This window comes from Thermobia domestica, chromosome 1 (genome assembly GCF_964235325.1).
Source record: "Thermobia domestica chromosome 1, izTheDome1.hap1.1, whole genome shotgun sequence".
Lineage (NCBI taxonomy): Eukaryota > Metazoa > Arthropoda > Insecta > Zygentoma > Lepismatidae > Thermobia > Thermobia domestica.
The window spans coordinates 382,861,161-382,876,247 of NC_137454.1; the positions used below are offsets into that span (position 1 = coordinate 382,861,161).

A 15,087-nucleotide genomic window follows, 5' to 3' on the forward strand; every position below is an offset into this window, starting at 1 on the left:
GTTTTGCGTTGACGTAAACCGCTATGGAACGAGGTTCAAGATGTCCGAGATAATTCTCAGCGATCTCCAAAATGTGCTAACTTTCCTTTACTCTTTGCGCACGCCCAAGAAACCGGTTACTCTATAGGCAACTGGTGCTATCTGGCAGTCCGTTCGTAAGCTGTGGTTGGAGGTGGAGTGAAGGCGAGAATTACACGATTCGCTCAAAAATTAAAGAAGATAGTTTTCTGCTACGTTGCCAAAACGAAGACCCTCCCAAGAAGCGAGACAGACTCCATGCAAAGAACTAGTGGATGTTTCTAAATACATAAAGTTCTCAGAAACTTACATCATTGAAAGAAGATACTAAATTATAAAGTTATCAATATACGTAAATTAGTTTTTATTATAATAACTTTATTTTGTAATAGGTCTATTCTAGGACTACCTTCGGTAGCCCACAAAATACGCCACAATGTTTATATCATCAGTATTTTTTGAGTTTATGTACTGTGGCTACGGAAGACAGTAATGATGATATAGGTGATAATTGTGGAATGAAGGAAGTGGTGGAAAACGGGAGAATCCCCGAGAAAACCCACATGCACGGGATATTATTTGTGAGGAAGCACAGTGACTATTGTAGAGCGCTGAACTCTGGTTCGAGAGGTCCCTGGAATGGTTGCCACACTTCTCAGAAAAAAAGAGAAGCTTTTACGAGTTTTAGGAGAAGAAAAGGAAGATGTAAGCATGTGTTCTTAAGGTGGATCACTACCCGGAAGTCAGTACATATTTTAGCTCATTCCCTTAACTATTGCATAATGAAACGTTACATATTGAAAATATTGTACTATAAGATAGAGTTATGTTTCAGCTACAATACAAGACACTAATTCATTTGATTGTGTCTTCTGATATCGAAAAAGGTAACAAATAAAAGAAAATATTTGATTCGTTTTACGATGAGCACACAAGATTGCACTTGCTGTTAGATCTTACTAGAAGGGCTCACTTTTATGAAATGTTTATTTGTATGTGTAAAGTCTTTTAAAATAACGGTCTTATTACGAAATAGATATATTGTTTGATCGTTTTTTCGTGTTATGTTTCACATTTTATTTAAATATTAATTTAAATTTAAGGAAATAGATTTTGAGAAGAAACTTGCGCATAACGCCATAATGCGCTGTTGCCAAATTTATACGTTTACTGTGGTAGTCACAATAAGAAAATTCCTGGATTCTAGCGTTGCAGTTCGAAAAGTGAAACTTAACTGCAAATTGCGATAAGGTCGAAAACTAACTTCTCCAGTAACTATCCAAACAGAATTCCATGATTACTTCCTTCATTACCTGGCATCACTAAACACTCAACATTATCTGGCAACGCCGCACTATTCAAGTAGCGTTTAGCATAGCACCGAGAACATCTAGTGATCCACTTTAAGTTACTCCTTGTGACATCAATGGGAAGCTGGTTTTGAGTTTGAGTCTTTGGAAGACAATTATGGGTATGTTTCCACTGTTTTTTTTTTTTTTTTTTTTTTTTTTTGTCCGTGAGATGTAATCTTAAAAAAATATACACGCAACCTAATATGACTACCAAACATTTTCAATCATACAAATAAAGCCAGTTGAGAATGCTCCAAGAACATTGCCAAAACTAACTTAAAATAATTAATTATTAACTCTACAGGCTTTATACCAATTGTTCTATGTACTTTATTATTATGTTAATTAAACAATTCTTGTAATCACAGGCGTGCGCAACGTGGGTGCCTTGGCACCCCCATTAGACAAACTTTTCTTTATGTAGAATTATTACAAACTGAGAAGAGATTACTTGTAAATTATTTCCCGTCTGCATGTGTGCCGTGCGTCGCCGACGCAGCGTCGGATGCAATGATGCTATCTTTTCTTAGGGGAAAGGGGGGGGGACAACATTCCATATGGTGGTACTTTAGATCTGGCACCCACATTCCCAATGTCCTGCGCACGCTAGTGCTTGTAATATATCTACCCATTTATAATTTCCTTGAGTACTAAATTTTTCCACATGTTTTGTTTATGAGTTGTATTAAAACGTTCTACGATATGTTGTTTTACGGAGACACGTGCTGAAAATGCAGGGCTCAAGATTGAAAAATTCGCAAAATATAATCTCTCTATGACTTGCGGTTCCCCAGGTATGGCTCCTTAAATCTCCCGAAATTCGAACTTATTTGGCCAATATCTTGGAAACGGTGGTCAGTTGGCCAGTAGCCACCGGTTATTATTTGGTACCGAAATGTTCACTATCTTCTTAGGCATTGATGAACACCAATATAATCTCTCTATAACTTACGGTTCCCGAGATATGGTTCCTTAAATCTCCCAAAATCGGAACTTGTTTGGCCAATATATCGGCAGCGGTAAGTCATAGAGAGATGATATTGGTGTTAATCAATACCTAAGACGATGGTAAACATATTGGGCCTTATGCAGAGTCGTTTTGACGCATGATTAGTGCCCTACCAAAGAGCTCGACTAACATACTGTATGTTTCCTGCAGTAGTCAGGCATTTAGTATGACACTAATCATACGTCAAAACGACTCTGCATAACGGGGCGTTTACACCTAGTCGATTTGCGTTCGATTCAGTTGAATTGACGTCACTTTCAACTTAATCGACCGTGTAAACGGGACTTCAACTTAATCGCTTTTTGATCAACGGCGACTAATCGACTGGCAACTGAATTGAAAGACGTTCTATTTTCTGTGGTTGAAATAATTGAACACATCCATCGATCTGATTCGGCCTAGTTGCTTCGATTTAGTGGCAAATGCTGCGAGTCGATTTAGTCGTGCGACTAAATCGACCAAGTGTAAACGCCCCATAAGACGGTTTGGTACCAAATAGTAACCGGTGGCTACTATTTGGTTGGTCTTAAAATCTCTTGAAAGTGAGGGGATAAATCCAGCCACAGTACCAAAATAATAATAATAGTGCAGTAAATAATAATAATAGTAAAAACAATAGTGCAGTGTGCACTAATAAACTGGACAAAGGTCCGTAATATATCTTGAAAAACACAGAACAAAATGACACAAGCACAAACAGTGTAGTTAACATTTCATCAGTTCAAGTTGTGTTTATCATGACACAGAGTAGACAAACGCAGTGTGATCAATATATATGAAAGCACTGTCAGAGGTCATAAGCGTAAATAAGTGAGGATAAGCATTCACTTACCATAATATTAAAGTTCCTAGTTGATACAAAACACTTTTATAGACTATCAGAAAACCTGTTAAACCCGCGCGCGGGCACACACACACACATAAAGGAAAACAATACGTCACAGTCAAACTACACAGTGCAACGTGAAAGACTCCATCACAGAAAATAACTCACTTTTAAAGCGCGTTTTAGCAGTGGGACGAAAACGTGTTAAGTAGTATGAACTTTAAAAAATAAAATAAAATAAATGTGAAATATGATATAATTGGTAAATTATCAACTCCTGAGGTCACAAGAAGTTAAAACGATTTTCTTCTGTTTCCTTTCCTTCTTTTTTTTTTCTGCAACAGTCACAAAAAGTTTGCATCAGCAATTCGAAAACCGAGATTGTAATCAGTGGCGGACCTAGCTTAGGGCCGGGGAGACTAGGCCTCTCCAGTTTTCTGAGTGACAAAAATAAAAGCTATTGTTTATATATTTTTGAAAGTTTATGGTAAGCGTTGCTTTTTATTCTTTATTGGAAATTTTTTGAAACATTAAGATATAGTTTCAGAATGCGAAATCCACAATATCAATGTCCAACCTAGCCACAATAACCATCGGGAGAGAGTTAATTTTGAAACTTCTACAGGACACATGAAAAATTGTAAACACAGGCAATCGATGAGTTCGTTCTTGAATGGATCGCAATTACGTGTTGTGTCACTGTGTGCTGGTAGTAAGATACACATAACAAAATGAAGACAAACAAAGAGGTATGCTTTCTCTTATTTTATATGAGAAGCAAAAACTAATTGTTACAATTTCTTGCTATTCCTTTAAAATTTTTTTTGAAATAAAATCTTTGAGTTTTACGTCCCACGGTTATGCCGGTTAGGCTAAAGGAGACGGTAATGATGAGAGATGAATGAAATGGTGGAATGAAGAAAGTGAGAGGAAACGGGAGAACCCCGAGAAAACCCACGCACACGGTGTTTGTCCACCACAAAGTTCACTTGGCGGCAGCAGGGTTTGAACCCGGGACCCCAAGCACCAGAGGTGAGAATTTGTTCACAATACGAACAGAAAGCTTTTGTATTGAAGAGCTGATACAAAAACCCAAATGCATTTATACAATAGAGCAGCTTCTCTTTGACTAGATTTACTTGGTGGCATTACTCAACTATGAAGGGGATATAAAATAATTTGCGTAAACTCATGATATTTTTTAACCTATCATACTCTGATTCACTGGCGGATCCACGGGGAGGGCGGAGGGGGCGATCGCCCCCTCCAAAGAGTTTTTTTGAATTTCCAGCATTTATCATTGGTAAATACTAATATGGCCTTTTCCCGACCGATCCAATCTGTGTGACAAGCATAGCAGAGTCTAATCAAAATATGTGGTACTTAATACAGACATATTTGAATTGTGACTATTTCTCTCCCTAGTTCCTTGGGGCGGTCACCATAAGCCCCAAAGGAGCGAGAATATGATTCATTCGTTGGACGAACAGCTGTAGGAAGGAGGGTAAGACGGCTCACTCTTTGAACAAAAATTGTGTTATTGTGTCCTAGAAAAAGGATATGAAATTGAATTCGGAATTCCGGATTATAACCTCAATTACCTTTACCTGGAATAAAGGGAAATATAAAATATTCAGCGCTTCTTACTGAAAAGCTCTCTGAATCTGAGAGGAGACTTTTCGGTTTGTTGAATGATTAATTTGTATTTACGTCGTTTGTCAAAAGCGATGCTTTACAGAACGAGAACTAGAGTTTAAAGTTGGATCTGAACCACTGTAGTGCGTTCAATGATCACTCACCGGGAATTAAACCACAGAACCTCATGCATCAAAAATACGTTCGCTAGCTACTAGATCAACAAACAGAGCCGTGACTTTTGGGGTTCAACACGGAAACATTAGGAAGGGACCAGGGATTTATTGTGACTTTTAATGGCATTTCATCTTTTCTTGAGAAATAACAAGCTGTTATTGCAATTTATGTATAAAAGACGAAATCCTGAGTGAGGAACTTCGCACAGGCCAAACTGCTTATGCTAGAAACTTGAAATTAGGACAGTAGATAAGATTTGTTATGTAGGTTTTCACTAAGGAAGCTTTTTTGGAAGTTCGAAGAAAGGAAGGGAGAATGGGGTGGAAATTATTTTAATAAGATGGTCATCTCTTCGAATCCGTTAAAACTAGAGACTTGAAATTTGCCATTTGGATTTCTCATTTAAAATAATTTGAGACGCGTTTCAACGTTTTTTGATATTTTAGTAAAACGGAGAAAAAAGAGATGGAAAGAAAAATGTGGCGGCGATTGCAAATATTATAATAAGATATCAATATCTAAGAATCTTTGAAGATTTCAAACATGAAATTTATTATATGGACTTTCCACTTAAAATAATTTAATACGTACTCCAGCCTTTTTTACAAATTTTACCTAGAAGGGAAGAAAATACCTAGAAGGGTTGGATTATTATTATTATTATTATTATTATTATTATTATTATTATTATTATTATTATTATTATTATTATTATTATTATTATTTTTATTATTATTATTATTATTATTATTATAAGATGCCCATATCTCGGGATCCATTGCGGTTTGAAACATGAAAGTTGGTAGTTTGATTTTTCATTTAAAATATTTCAACATGTATTTGAGCCTTTTTTTTTTCACTTAACGTAGAAGAGAAGGAAAACAAGGTGGGGGTGGTTCATTAAAATGCTTTACGAGGTGTTTGAATTTCGTGAAACAGTTTTAGTTCACGTTGATGCTAGTGGTCTACTACTTCCATGCTTAATTGCATGGATGGAGCGCATGCCCGCGACCGTTCGGTCTCTTTCATGGACGGGTTCCACCAACTTAGGTACCCCGCCTCGATACTGGAATAGTATCCACGTGCACGTGGTGCACCGTCAGGATTTATCCTCTAGTCCTGACTCGCCGAAGCGTTGTAATCCCCATTCACTGAAGAAGTGGGATACGTGCACTGAGTGATGAGATCTAAGTCCTGAGTGCCTACAAGTTAACCTACTGGTGGAAGCAGACTGCTAGCGAGCCAGTCCTACCATGCTCTGCAGGCATGGCGCTCGAGCGGTATAAGGCAAGGCTCACCTCCCGCCATGTTCACTATTACCCAGATTCCTGGGATTGGATCCCATTAGCTACCGAATCCCACGGTATTACCTAAGCCCGGCAGAGTCCAACCCAAACCCGGGGACCCAGGTAATGCCCGAGGGAGCTCTTTCAATCCCGACCCTGCCTACCTCTATCGTTCAACTGGCAACCGCCTTGTCATGTACAAGTGCCACGCACACGTCGAGATACTCCCGTATCCCATCCCAGATCCAATGGTACATGTTAAGTCACCATTTGAGTATGGTGCCATCCCTTATCCTACAGAGCTTCCTCCCATCCGCGGAATCAGAGCAGTTACCCAGATTCCTCGGATTTGACCCTCCCCACCTCCGTTCAGTCTCCCGGCAGGCAGGAATCCGACATTCCCCTCCCGGTAGGGTCGTCCAAGCAATACGGAACTTCCTCTAATTACAGTATAGAGGTACACCGTACATTACCAGACCCAATGGCTGATGTAAAGTGTCTACCTTTAAAGACAATGGCCATTTGGGAGCGGCGGCTCCCCTGGTAGGGTCGTGGCTCCTGCACCCAGTCAGGATGCAAAACTGGGACGAAGGAGTAACCCACTTCCTCAGCGCTCCTGAGGTACAAGTGTGCGTTAGGATACTAGGTATCCCATCCCGGACCCAAGAGTACGCACTACACGCTCTTTGAGGCCAGTACCTACATCATCCTTCCGGTAGGGCGCTGGATCCACCCACACTTTGGACACACCAGCTACCCACTCTTTCATACGTCTTGGCGTACGTCGTAGCCTTATCTCCCGGACCCAAGGGCACGGCCTAGTTGCCCATTTCGGAGGATACTGACGTGAGGACGTGACGAGATCACATGTACTCTCCCAGATCCAATGGAACGAGTTAGTCGCCCATGTCGGAGGACACCCAAAAGCTCACCTCCGCCGGTAGGTTGTTGTCTCCCTGTCGTACGTGCCACTATGAGTAAGAGACACGTGGCGTGAAGAGGCGTCCCAATCTCCCCTTAATTAGGCGACCAGTCCACGACAAGGCTTGTGAACTGGCCCACATTGAGGGGGTCGAGTTTTAGCTCAAACCAATTCTGTGTGAAAGACAGAAGGAGAACGTTAAATATTGTGCCACAGTACAACGTAGGAGCATTTGCTATATTATGCAAGGCCGCATGCCGAGCAGATTGGGTATCTGGGGACGAAGCCCCATATAGACGAAGGGTAGTATAATATAATTTTATTGTTGCTGTAAGCATAGCTATAATTATACTGTGTTTCGTAGACTCCACACAAACATAGTTATAGATTAATTTTATATTTTTTTATGCACATATACTCTTGTATCTATTTTGCATAGACCGAGCCTTTTTTTCTAACTGTTGTCACGTAATTGTTATTCAAAATATAAATGATTAGAGCAGATTGTACACTATTTCGTTAAAATGAATGCCATCGTCAATATAGTATTTTCTTTTGTGCAAGTACTGTGCCAGACAGTGCATCTGATATGTTGCGATGACTATGTGTGAAATGAATCATGACATACCGCCACGCCTCCGAAACAGAAGTACGTATTTAATTTAAATATACACAAAAAATACTTCCATTACAAAAGCACTCACAAGTTCGGGTCCCAAAGTGGAACCTGAATCTTGTTTACACCCACCCCGCTCCAGCCCCGGATTCATATGAGTCCCGTTCTTGCAAATTACAATTGTGGTCACCTTGAAGCTACGCTCATCTTCGAGGAAGCGAACCGCCCCTCCCAAACGATCCTTCTGGATCCGCTAGTGCTCTGATTTCTGGCTACCCCTCTCAGTTTTTACCTTCCAGATCCGCCACTGATTTTGGTAATGTGTTGACAACGTCTTTCTCGTCTTGTGGGAAACAATACTTCTATTGCAAATAAGAAACGAAACCTTTAAAAGTTTTATATTCCACGCTTATGCCCTGTACTTTAAAGTAGACAGATCATCAATGAAAGAGAACAATTATGATGAAATTGGTGGAATGATAATGCACGAGGTAATGGGTGAACCCCGAGGAAATTCAAGGACATATTTACCACAAACTCACGTCACCTGAAATCGAATCACGGACCCTTCACACCATATGTTAATATTCTTTGGCTTTTTATTTAAAAAAGAAAATCGTCTCTACTTAGACACGTGTCTGCATCATTTTCTAATTAATCGTATTCAATACTGTATTGATACTTAACCTAGTACAACAGAGACACCATACTTTGAAAAAAGTTAAAACGTTCATGCGATTCAGTGGGAAGCATTGAGCTATCGAGCACCCCACAATTGTTTTATTTTTTCAGATATTTCTCTGTGTCTGTTTATAATTTCCATAACTTTTTATATACAGTCACACATTTCTCAACGTTAAATATCATTAAACACGCAATATTTCTTCTTATCAATGGATATTTCTTTATATGCAGGAAGTTTTCTTCATATTAATTGATTCAATGATATATCAAGCAGTACACGGTGTAAATTTTCTTACATTGATTGAATGAATGGCATATCAAGTAGGACACTGCAAATTTTATTATATTAATTGACTGAATGACACATCAAGGGACACACGCTACAAAATGTTATTATTTCAATTGACTGAATGAAATACAAATAGAACAATCTGCAAATGCATTAATATCAACTGACAGATTAACGTGAACTTTATTAACTGAAAATTCGTTGTATTTGTGTTAGATAATAGACATCCAAACAAATTCAAGTTTCTAGAGGGTGTCCGAGAAATAGGGACGAATATTAAAGTGCTATAACACTAATATAAAATATATTTAAAAAATTATAAACAAATCGAGTAACTTCTCCCATATACGTATGCATACACATTAGGTAATTTTCTCACATTTATGTATGAAAAATTGTATCCGGCATATGACCACCCAAGGCTGCACGGCAATGAGCAATGCGTTCATTGAAATTTGCGATGACGCGTTCACAAACATCTGGTGTGATGCCGTTAATAACCATCTTAATTTCATCCTTCAGTTGGTTGTTGTATTGTCTGTGGTTTGTTCACGTAACTTTAGATTTCACAAATCCCCCCCCCCCAAAAAAAAAGTCACAAGGGGTAAGATCGCATGATCTGGCAGGCCATTCCTGATTACACACTGTCACGCACGGCAGCAATGTTTTCTTCTGTTCGAACAGAACGCGGTCTTCCAGTTTGCTTAGCATTTAACACTGACCCCGTAGTCTCAAACTTCAGGACCAACTTCCCAACTGATGATTCAGTAGCAGCAACATTGCGTCCAAGTGTCAGACGCAAATCTCGAACGGTTCCCGTGGGACTTTCCCTTGTTTTTGTAATAACTTTTAATCACTTGGATGCATTGCTTTGTTGTCAAACGCTCCATGCCCAAATAAACACCAACCAACAATGCTCACCACACAGACTACTAATTAGAAGGATAGAGGATAACAAACATGGTAAAACCACGGCTGCCAACCGTCATATAACAAAATGGTGCGAAATTCAGATTCGTCCTTATTTCCCGGGCACCCTCTACAATCAGCATGTAATAACTACGTTTAAGAAATATTTGTTTCGAATGTCAGGCTACTTGCATATATTTAAATATTTCGCACTTCACGAAATATTCATTATTAATGGATCCACTATATATAGACACACACTAATCATAACTTTATTTTGCACAGTGGAAACAGGTAAACACACACTTCTAACAACACGAAATTGATTTTCACTTTGAAATATTGAAAGGGACCGTAGTGCTTAATGGACATAATTTTAGATAACACCATTAGTTAAGCTCTCATTAAGAATATCCACTATTCTTTCCTCATACTCAGGTGACAAAGCTGCTTCGAATTTCTGGATAATTGCTCCACCAACATCTTCTTTTGTTATGGCTTCCAGATCTGGTAGCTTATCAGCTTTTGCCAGCATCATAGGTAAAACCATAATTGACATAAGAAGTCCAAATATTCTGTATTTGTCGAATTCTTGCATCACCATATTCAACGTCAGATCATCATGTTCTGGTGTAAGGATATCTAAAACTGCGAATAGGCTTTCGTAATAAATATTGAGAAGATCATAGAGATGTTTACGTCGAAGTTCATAAGTTGTGCTTGTGTAAAAGAAATAATTTAAGTCTAACGCGAAAGACCCATATCTAGCGATTTGCAAATCTAGCAACTTCACTTCAATCGGAGATTTGTGTTTGTCGTACAAGAACAGCAAATTGTTTGTCCAACAGTCTCCGTGCACAATTACCGACAACGGCTCCTCAGGTTTGATAACATCACATACTTTAAGATAGAATCCGTCTTTTAATTTCGCAATTCTTTCTTCCCCAGGTGGATTATGACAATGAGTCCGAAAAGCACGTAGAGCTTTTTCTAGTGCTACAGCAGTCTTGGGATCTCGTTCAGGTTTGAACAACACTTCACACACACTATTCCGAAGATTAGAGAATTGTTGAGATTGTTCATATTTCATTGCCAAAGAGCAACCATGGAACTCACCTAACGCACGCATCACTAGTTCACAGTGTTTGAAATCTAGTCCTTTTCGTTTGTCAGCCATTTTGAATCCTAAAATCCTCAAATCTTCGAGCACAATAAATTCACTATTGTGTGTTGGTCTTTGTAACGATGATGGGAAGCAACGTAGCATATTTGGGTATCCTTTTGAACCACAAAACCTTCTGAATTCAGGGAGAACTGTGTTGTACATTTGAAATTCATTATTGAACACCTGTTTTGTATTAAATCGTTCTCTTCGGATTGGGTTGTTTGGTTGCAACTTGATAATCAAATGCTTTTTCGTTACGCAGTTGTTGTCTGACTTCGAAGATGTTGTTTCCACTTTAACGCGATAAACAAAAGACATGAAGTTATCGCCCTGATCGACAGCATTGTTGATACTGAAGCGTAGGATTTGGATGTCTGGTTCGTGTTCAGATAAGACGCTTTGCAGAAATTCTTTCGTTATGGCTTCCATGGCCTCTGCAACGTAAGTGATGTTGATACCGACTATTTCTCAACATGTTCAACTCAGAAGTACAGAGTTCGTGTGAAAATGAAAAAATCGGTTGCGAAAAAAATATAAACAAGTAACATATCCGAAGAGATTAAGAAAGCTAACAAGTCTTTACTATCATTGTATGTTCACGATAAGAAGTTTCTTGTGCAATGCATTCGTTTGTTAACCATACGGATTTTTCCTCACAACGTAACAAGAATCCAAAAATCATTGTATTTAATCCCAAAGAAAAGAAACCAACTCGACAATCGAATTTATCTTAGGGAAAGCTTTCAAAGGGTCATTGATCAGAAGTAAAATGATCACATAATGATGATAGAGCATTTTTATATTTATAGTATTTGATAAAATATTGGAGTTACTTTGTACGGAGAATAATGGAGACCATGCTTATCTTATCTTGTTACTGTGAACATGATCGGTATTAAATTCCTAAGTAATAAAAGGAGTACAGGGAAAAATGAGGTTTTCGTGTTATTTATATTGTTTTTGAGCTTAAACACCTATGTATATACGTAGTTCAACCAAGCACTTCAGCTGTATTTGTTATGTTCATGATTCTTCAAAGTTCAGTGACTTATGAAGGAAACTTCTCTGCCCAACAAATGATAACACAGTTCTTAAGATCAATACGATAAGAAATACAAAAAGGCTTAATCATATCATTACTGGATATTTTAAGATTATTGCACGTAGTTACAAGGATCAATGGGGCGCGTTTACAATTTATACCTAAGTTGAATCTCTTTTGATGCATGTTCTTCGGTAAACACACAACAGACCCATACCTTTTCATATAAGGAAGTTACAGTAGAACCCCTCTAATCCTGAACTGGGGGCATAGTCGGAACGCAAAAAAGGTCGGATTATCAGAAAATACAGAAAAATACGGATCCACACTAAGATAAACAATTTCTGAACTCAAAAATGACTGTATTGTTCTCTACAGTAAAAACAAACGACCAGTAAGTACTGAAAACTGCACAGTACTGTAAAGTACCCAAAATCCTTACACGTATTTTGTAAATTTATTTTGTTTATTATAAAACAAGGAAGCGATATTCAAACTGCTTAGGAAAATAAAAACAGATAACGTAGGCATCACACCACAATTATAAGAAGTTTTCCTATACGGAAATAACAAAGTAAGACATTTCATAAGGAAACCTGAGCTAAGCTCTACACTACAACCAGGAAGCACCTGAATCCCGGAAAGGGGTTGTGCTGGTTGAGGACGGAGAGTAGACTGGGGAGTTGTAATTAACATCGCATAGTGTAAAGACATCTATTGGAGATTTTCATAGCTGAACTACCTGTGAGTATTACATCTATTTACGATGTTGGATAATCATAATGGTTAAGTTTCTGTGCCATTACGATTTAGTAGATTTTTCTAGTTAAAACCATTTCGAGTCCTGATAGCTTGTGGTGTGATGTCAAAAATATCCAAAAGAAATTAATTATTTCATTTCTTATCCTAAGAAGATTAGTTAAATTCATCCTTGAGTTGTCTAAATACACGGTGTTACAAATTACAGATGAGCTACGCTTTTCCCCCAGGTATAAAAAGTTTCTAAGATACTAAGTCATTCCAGTTAGAAATTTGTAGCCCACGTTAGTACAGTGCAGAAAACACGCACGACAAAAGAAACGATACAAGAGATAACGGAGCACTAAAGCGAATATGCAGTAACACAAGTAAACAACAACGCCGCGACGGCAGAAACCACAATGGGCCTCGTGAATCACCGAAGAGTCGGGACAAGTTTGGCTCGAGCACGGTCGGATCAATCGGGGTGGCGGACCAACCGAGGGCAGACGAGAGGAGTTCTACTGTATTTGTTTCCTTGTTTTAAGCTTTCGTTATCCTCACCCCAAGTTTTTTTTTTAATTGTTGTGAATAACTTTAAGATATACAAAAATGTAGAAATTGAGCCAGGTAGTATCTAATAGCATAAATGCAGGAAATGAGCCAGGTGTTATCTAATAAAATGTAGAAAGTGAACCAGAATGTATCTAATTACAAAAAAATATAGAAAGTAAGCCAGGTAATATATAACAACAAAAATGTAGGAAGTGAGCCAGCAGGTAATATCTAATAACAAAAATGTAGAAAGTAAGCCAGATAGTATCTAACAACAAAAATATAGAAAATGACCAGATAGTATCTAATAACAAAAATGTAGAAAGTGAGCCAGGTAGTATCTAACAACAAAAATGTAGAAAGTGAGCAGATAGTATCTAATAACAAAAATGTAGAAAGTGAGCCAGGTAGTATCTAATAACAAAAATGTAGAAAGTGAGCAGACAGTATCTAATAACAAAAATGTAGAAAGTGAGCCAGGTAGTATCTAACAACAAAAATGTAGAAAGTGAGCAGATAGTATCTAATAACAAAAATGTAGAAAGTGAGCCAGGTAGTATCTAACAACAAAAATGTAGAAAGTGAGCAGATAGTATCTAATAACAAAAATGTAGAAAGTAAACCAGGTAGCATCTAATAACAAAATTAAGTTTATTTAATAGCGTTTTGTAGATACTATCCGGCTTCAGGACGGAAGAGAGCGGAGTAGACTTCAATTAATGGAAGTTACGAAAACAGAAAAATCGTTAATGAAGAAGAGGTTAGCGGAAGACCGTGGAGCATGGAAGCTTCTCAGTTGCGGATAGTAAACTGCCAGTAATGGCAGGATGATGAAAACGTCCCTTAGCATATATATTTTAAAACTTACTTCCTTATTCAGTGGCATCGTTACAAAATTAGTTCTAAATTCAAATATCATGTTCCCAGACATATAAATATGACCTAAATTTTCAGTGAATCACTTGCAATCTGTTATATAATCGGTCATACTGCCCTCTTCCCCTTTCAGGAATGGAATTATCGAGGAAGTTGAAATAAGTGTTTCCCTTATTTTTAATTAAGAGTTACAGTTGTGTAACGAACTTCACCCTTCCAATTTAAGCAAATCCTGACGTTAAGTGTTTTCTGAGTAAATGAAGGGAAATTATAATATATAAATTAGGCATATCACTTTTACCTTCTTTAGAAGCGGAATTTTCGCAGACGTTAAATTACGTATTTAATAATTTTTATTTAACAGTTTATATACTGATTTCACATCTCCAACTTAGGCAATTTCTCACCATGAGAACTTTCTCAATAACGAAAGGGAAATTTGGATGTTATAATAATGACCACCTTTTCTCCTTCTAAGGAGTAGAATTTTCTAAAATGCTGGAATAAGTATGTTATTATTTGTATTTAAGAGTTTATATACCAAATTTCACATCTCCAATTTAAGTGAGTCCTCACATTCGGCCCTTCTAATTAAACAAAGGGAAATTTAAGTGTTTTATAAATGTCCCTCTTTCGCCCCTTTGGAATGGAATTTTAAAAAAATGCAGAAACATATTTTCCCTTATTTTTAATGAGAAGTTTATATGCCGAATTTCATTTCTCTAACGTCAGGGATTCATGAGATACACTATTCTTAAGGGAAATTTTGAACCCTTTTTAGAATGTGTGTTTCCAAAACTCCCTCATTATCCTTTACCTTTGTAACAAAAGGAGTCTCTTCTCCCATTTTCACGTTTCTACCTATAGTCGTATGGCCTTATTGATGATGAGTTACACATTTCTACTATTTTACATTGCAATGTAGCATATACTTTTGTTTACAAACATTCTACACGTGCTCCTATTTATAAACAACAAGCACGTGCAC

General features: G+C 37.8%; 2 protein-coding genes across 3 annotated transcripts in view; both read right to left on the minus strand.

Moving 5' to 3' along the window:
- LOC145664680 (organic cation transporter protein-like) overlaps positions 1-3,440 on the minus strand; it is a 148,963-nt gene extending 145,523 nt beyond the window's left edge. The window contains exon 1 of one of the 2 annotated variants that reach the window (XM_081731536.1): positions 3,212-3,440. The gene's annotated coding sequence lies outside the window, so the exon portion shown is untranslated. The remainder of the gene's footprint in view (positions 1-3,211) is intronic. The other variant, XM_081731545.1, reaches the window with a different exon arrangement.
- Positions 3,441-8,978: 5,538 nt separating this feature from the next.
- Positions 8,979-11,406, minus strand: LOC145664707 (uncharacterized). Its single transcript, XM_081731576.1, has one exon. The coding sequence runs from the start codon at positions 11,315-11,317 to the stop codon at positions 10,100-10,102; it is 1,218 nt and encodes a 405-aa protein (XP_081587702.1). The 5' UTR covers positions 11,318-11,406; the 3' UTR covers positions 8,979-10,099.
- Between the last annotated feature and the right edge of the window lie 3,681 nt (positions 11,407-15,087).